Below are 6812 nucleotides of genomic sequence, written 5' to 3'. Positions count from 1 at the left end.
AAGTTTCATAAACTTATTTATTAATGGTAAATTATTTGATTTTGTCACGAACAGAGTGAGGATGTTATTATAATTTCCTTTTTTTATCCGTTCGATTTGAAAAAAAAGGAAAAAAAAATTTTTTTAAAACCCCGCGTTCGATTTTTTTTATTGAAATTACGAGTGCATGCAAAAAGGGAATAAAAAGAGGAAATACTTACTTTATTTTTACACGACCGCGTAAATACCGTTTATAAAATAAAAACTTGGCACCTGTTAAATTGACATAAGCTAAACATATAATATTTAAAATGTTTTCTTTTTTTCTTTTTTGTACGTTTAAATTTTTTTTTTGTGAAGTTTGTTGTTGCGACCATTATCGAAACGTTATTGAAAATTATTTAATTGGATAAAAGTTGTTTGTTGTTTTTGTTGTTGGTTGTTAAAGGTTTTCTAAGTAATTATAATCGGATGTTATTTGTTGTAATGATTGTAATACTCGTAAACGTTTGTTTTTCTTTTTTTTTTTTTTTTTTCGTAAAGAACTAAACGATATTGACACGTCGTAATAATAATTATTTTAAAAAAATGCTTTTAATTCGTTTTTTGTAAAAAAATTTTCTTTTTTTCTAGTTCCACGTTTACATAAAATAATAAAATTTAAAAGCCATAAGAAATTTTTGTTAAATCGGATGATGGTTGAGTAGTAAAAATGGCGGATTTTCAAAAGCAATTTATCAAAAAAAAAAAAAAACTGAAAATAATAATGATGATGATGATGATAATTTATATATACATCTTCGCCCATGTTTTACTGATGGAAAATTCAATCATCATAAAATATTTTTCGCTTGAGAATAAAAAAAAAAAAAAAAGAAATTTTTTCCCGCGGAATTTTTTTTTTTTCCTTTCCTTCGGCTTTTCCTTTTTAAAATTTGAACGGATTAGTTTTTCACGCGATCGCGTTTTCCTTTTTTTTTTTCCCCCACCCCTTTTTCTCTCTCTCTCTCTCGCATGTAAAAAAAAAAAAAGTATTATATGAGGTTTTTTTTTTATGAATAATTCAAATAAAAATATTGAATCCATCTAACCATTTATCAACGGATGTTTCACGTACGTAACCATCAGAAAAATACCATAAAAAAAAAAAAAAATTAACCGCCGTGAAAAAGAAAAACAAAAAAAATATTCCAACTGAAATATTTCGCCATTTTCTTTTTTTTCCTAGAAAACTGTTTTGAAACAAACAAAAAAATTTCGCTTTCGGAAAATTCTTTTTGTAAAAAAAAAAAAAAAAAAAAAAATTTTTTCTCTTCTCTTCTGCTTTTTTCCTTCTTCAAACGAAACAAATGAACAAAAGATAAAATAAAATAAAAATTTTTTACATTTTTTTTCGGGGGGGGAGGGGTGGGGAGGGAGAAGAGGAAAATTTCATAAAACAAAAAATTTTTAGTGCTTTAACCCGATTTGATGTGTTTTTATAAAATTTCTTACTCGTATTTTTTTTCCCATTTCAAATCGATATTTTCCGGAAAACCGTTACAAAAATTAATAATAATAATTTTCATTCATTCTCATTCATTCTCATTCACTCACTCATCATTTAAATAATTAAAAAACTTACCGTTTTATTACCCAAATTTCGTACTCTGCAATTTAAATAAGCCGTTTTACCAACTAACGCCGTCACATTTTTCGATACGGATGTATCGAAATAAGGTCCTCGAAAATTTGATGACATCATATTTAAATTATTATTATTATTATTATCAGAATCGTATTCGTTTGAATCTCTAGCGGATCTATAATCGTCTGATTGTTGTTGCGTCGACCCTAAAAACAAACAAAAAAATAATTATTATTAGCAATTCTATGCGTAATCGATTTTATTCATTCATTCCCTTTACTCCCGACTGAATGAATGACTGACTGACTGATTGATTCCAGGAAGAAAAAATAAAAAAATAAATAATTTAATAAAAACGTTTTTGTTTTAAATAAATTGACATAAATCGTTTTGTATAATAAATAAATTGTTTTGTAACACGGTATAAGTTTTCCCTTTTTTCGAATCGTGATTTTTTTTTTTTTTTAAAGAAAAAAAAATGGTTAAAAATCACTGCTGTGGGAAAATCAAAATCACAAATCTACTAACTAAATCTTTAACGCAATATATATTATTTAAAGAGGGAATAAAATGAGAAAACCTGATATACGTGGTTTTAGAAAAAAAAATAAGATAAAATAAGGAAGAAACAATTTCTTTTTAGAAAAAAAAACACGTTTTTATATAACTTTTAACATCGTTTCCTATCGTTTTAATTTATTTTATTTAATTTATTTTTTTTTTTTTGTAATGTGACAATAATTTATTTATCCGTAATCCTTAATTTTTTCTTTTATATATATTATTATACTGAATTACAATATAATTCTTTTCCTCCTTACCTATAAAATAAATTTTTTTATTTCCATCAAAATAATTTTTAATTTTTTTTCGCGTCTCCAACTTCACTATCAAACTATTTATAATAAATTTAAATAAATAATAAATCACGAATAATATATTATATTATTTATTTATTTATACATAATATAAATACATTATACGCATATCAAATACGTATATATAAATAAAATCTACGCCTTTAAATTTTTTTTTTTTTGTTTTTAAACGAAAACGAATCGAGAATAAAAAATAATAATATATATTATATATATATATATATATGATGTGACAAAATCATATATTTATACATTTCTGTGATAAATATATACGTTTATATTTAAATATATTATTATTATTATTATCATCAGAATCATTTCAAAAAAGAAAAATCGTTTCGGATTAATGTTATTAACGTGATTATATTTTGTTTTTTTTCGTTTAAAATTCATCGTGCGAAGGTTTGTAGGGGGGAAAGGAGGAGGAGAGGTGGGAGAAAGGAGAAAAAATAGATTTATTATTAGATAAAAAGGACAGAGGAAAAAAAAAGAAAAAACAAAAATGAACAAGAAGATAAAAAAAAAGAATGACAAAGAGGAAGAAGAAGAAGATATATTGGTAAACGAAAAACCCTAAGCATGAAAAAAAGGGCTCACGAGAGCAAAAGTCTTTCCTTTTTCTCCCCTCCCCCCTCCCCCACTTTTTTACTAGGCAAAAAAAATTTTTTTTTTTGACTTTTAAGTCAAGATGAAATTTTTCCCTTTTTTTTTTGTATGGATTATGATTATTAAGAGGGTCGAAAAACAACAACGACAACAAAAAAGAAAATTTTATAAAAAATTTTTTTCTAACGTTTTCTTCTCATTAATATTATTTTCCGAAAAATCGTGGAAATAAATAAAAAAATCGTGTCGAAAGAAAAGTATCACGTGAGAGAGAGAAAAGAATAAAATAATCACGTGATATTAATTATTATTTTAATCGATATTATATTAACGAATGTTAACAAATTAATTAACTTAAACCCTTAGTTTTAAAACACGAAAAGGTTTTGTATGTTTAAATAACCGCGTTATACACTTAAATAAATTTATATATATAAACAATCGATAATATATAAAAAAAGTTGAGAGAGTGTTTGTGATAAAACTCTGTGTTTTGTTTTCCAAATTATTATATTTAAATTATATTTGATTAAAAATAAATATTTATAAATATATTTGTAAATTATAATACATCACGTGAAAAATAAATAAATAATAATATAGGTCAATGAACTCTTTAAAACAATTTTTTTTTTTTTTATTATATTTAAAACAGGAAAAACATAAAAAAAAAAAAAAAAGCAGAGACTTTGAATAAAATCGTCACGTTTTGTTAATTCAAAGTAATTTTCTTTTTTTTTTTTTGTTTGCTTTTTTAAATAAAAATGAAAACCGCAACAGAAAAAAAACAAAAACAAACAAAAAACAACAACAATTTTCAGTTCGGTGTGTAATTGAAATAAAATTTAAAGCTTGGGAATGAGATGTAAAAAAAAAAAAAAAGAGAGAAAGAGAGAGAGAGAGGGAAAGAGGATTGAATAGAGTGAAACATCATCGTCATGACGATAATAATAATAATGATGATGATGATGATGATGTGGGTCGTAGTAAAACCAAAAAACACGAAAGACTCCAAAATTCGTGATGAATGATTCGTCACCATTTGCAATTAATTTTCTCTCGCCCAGTAATTACGAGGTTTTTAAAATAAATGGTATCGCTTTTGGAACACGCAATTTCCGACGTTAAAAAAAAAAAAACATGTTAACCATTATTATTATCATTATTATTATTATTATTATTATTATTATTATTATTATTATTATTATTATTATTATTATTATTATTATTATTATTATTATTATTATTATTATTATTATTATTATTATTATTATTATTATTATTATTATTACTATTATTATTATTTAAATAAAGTTTTCAAAAAAATAATAATTGATTAATAATAAATAAATAAACTTTTGTTTATTTGTTTATTTATTTATTTTTTTTTATACACGCACACAAATTGATTTTTAAATAAAAAAAATTTTCTTTTCGAAAACAAAAAAAAAAAAAATTTGTTTTCGTGAACGTGGCAGCACTGATTTAAAAAAAAAATAATAATTTTTTTTTTCGGTGAGTAAATATTATTATTTAAAATTAATAAACGAAAGAGCGTGACTTTTTCTACTCCATATTAAAAATTAAAAAAAAATCGCGTGTTTTTTTAATTTTTAGTTTATTAAATAAATTTTTTTTTAATAAAGAGAAAGAGAGAGAGAGAGGGAAAGGGGAAGAGGAAGAAAGAGAGAGAGAGAGGGAAAGGGGAAGAGGAAGAAAGAGAGAGAGAGTAACAAATACGTCACGATAAAAAATTGTCTACTAATTTTAAAATTAAATAAATAAATAAATAATAATAACAATGCCGAAATGTTTACTTTTTTTTTCATTTATTTATTTATTTTCCTTTCCTAAGCCATTTTAATAAAGGTTTTTTTTTGCTTTTTAATGAGAGAAAGAGAGAATAATAATAATAACGATGTTCCGAATTATTTTTCACGTCATCGTTTTCCAAAAAAAAAAAAAAAAAAAGGTTATTTCGTTAAATTCGTATAACAAAAACAAAATTTTTTTTTTTTTTTTATTTAAAACGAATAATATTATATACGAATGACTAATTAACAAATGAAATTGTTTTCCCTTTTTTTACTTTACCTTTATTTAAAAAAAGGGGGGGGAAAGGAGGGAACAAGGGAACATCATTAAAAATCTTTAAAAATTTTTACTTTATAAATAAAATTAAAGGGAGAAAATTTAAAAAAAAAAAAGAGGGGGGAGTAAAAAAAATAAATTAAAGACTTTAAGGTAGTTCAATGGAGTCCGGTTCATTTGTTATTATCTCAAAAAAAGAAATGATTTTAATGCTTAAGGGTTAAAAATAAAATTTAAAAAAAAAAATTTTTAAGATGCAATAATAATAATAATAATAATAATAACCTTTGTTAAATTTATTTATTTAAATAGTTAATAAAATTTTATTTATAAATGATTTTTACTAACGCGAAAATTTTCTCGATTACAACAAACGATAAAAAAAAAAAAATTAAACTGATATGTACAAAATGTTTGTTTGGTTGTTGTTATCAGTATGAAATTTTAATAATAAAAAAATTTGTTTCCGGATTAAATAGATAGAGAGAGAGAGAGAGAGGAAGTGAGAGAGAAGTAAAATTCCAATAAAATTATATGTTAATAATATATACCATTTTTTTTAACGAAAAAATGAAAATTATGACGTAATTTATTTCTTTTTTTTATTTTAAATTTTTTTTTGCATTTGAATCGAAGACAATAAAAAAAATTATTAACGACTTCCGGTTATTGTTTTAATAAAAAAAAAAAAAACAAAAAACTTTTTTAGTTAACAAAACATTCATTCGAAAATAAATATATATATTTTCATTAAATAAATTTCAAAAAAAAACAAAAACTTATCATTATTATTACCATTTATTAAAAATAAAAATTATAATTAATAATTTTTAAAAACTTTTCTCAAGTAATTTAAAACCCAAAGCTATTATTATATTATTATTATTATTACTATTTTCTAAATCCCAAAGATTCATTATTTTCTTATTGTTTTAAACGCAATATTTAAGATTTATTTCGAATAATAAAACGCCAAGTTCGTAAAACTTCGTAAAACATCGTATAAATTCGTATGAATCATGTGAATAATATCGACCAATCAAATTAAATCTAAGTTGAATTTATTTAAAATTTAAAAACCCTCTTCTCTTATTTTTATTTGTTTACGTTTGAGTACACGTGGGCTCCGATAAATTGAAATTTATACGAAAATTACCCTCAAAAAAAAAAACCCGTGAAAATTTTCATTTTATTTTTTCTTTTTATATTAAAAGTTATGAAAAACAAAATAAAAAAAAGGAAAAGAAATCACAACAACCGCCACGTTTAATGAAATAGAAAAAATAAAAAAAAATCAAGAAAAATTTTCTTTTTTTCTTTTTCTTCTTCTTCGTGATAAAAATTATAAAAAAAAAAAATGAAAAGAAATCTCAAAATGGCGTACATAACTTCATTTTACTCGTTTTCCTCCTTATTTTTTTTCCCCGTTCATTTTCCTTCTTTACCGAGCACTTTCAATTGCCTAAGGAAAATAAAATAAATAAAAAAAAATTTTTTTTTTGGAATTTATAATTAATATTCTTTTTCAGTATAGAAAAGAACAAATTTAATTATAAACTCGGTTATTGTTTTTTTTTTTTTTTTTTTTTTTTTTTTTTGTACGAGAGAACACAACAATACGAAAAATTACC

General features: G+C 22.5%; 1 protein-coding gene across 1 annotated transcript; it reads right to left on the bottom strand.

The window, feature by feature from the left end:
- Window positions 1-805: 805 nt before the first annotated feature.
- On the bottom strand, window positions 806-1988 carry Phum_PHUM371240 (uncharacterized protein; the record flags this gene model as incomplete). The annotated part of the gene is made up of 4 exons (XM_002428191.1): window positions 806-829; window positions 1139-1252; window positions 1604-1812; window positions 1964-1988. 4 exons carry the CDS (start codon window positions 1986-1988, stop codon window positions 806-808), a joined length of 372 nt encoding a protein of 123 aa, XP_002428236.1.
- Window positions 1989-6812: the final 4824 nt, after the last annotated feature.

This window comes from Pediculus humanus, genomic scaffold (assembly GCF_000006295.1).
Source record: "Pediculus humanus corporis 1103172107803 genomic scaffold, whole genome shotgun sequence".
Taxonomy (NCBI): Eukaryota; Metazoa; Arthropoda; class Insecta; order Psocodea; family Pediculidae; genus Pediculus; species Pediculus humanus.
This window is presented reverse-complemented; position numbering and strand designations above follow the sequence as displayed.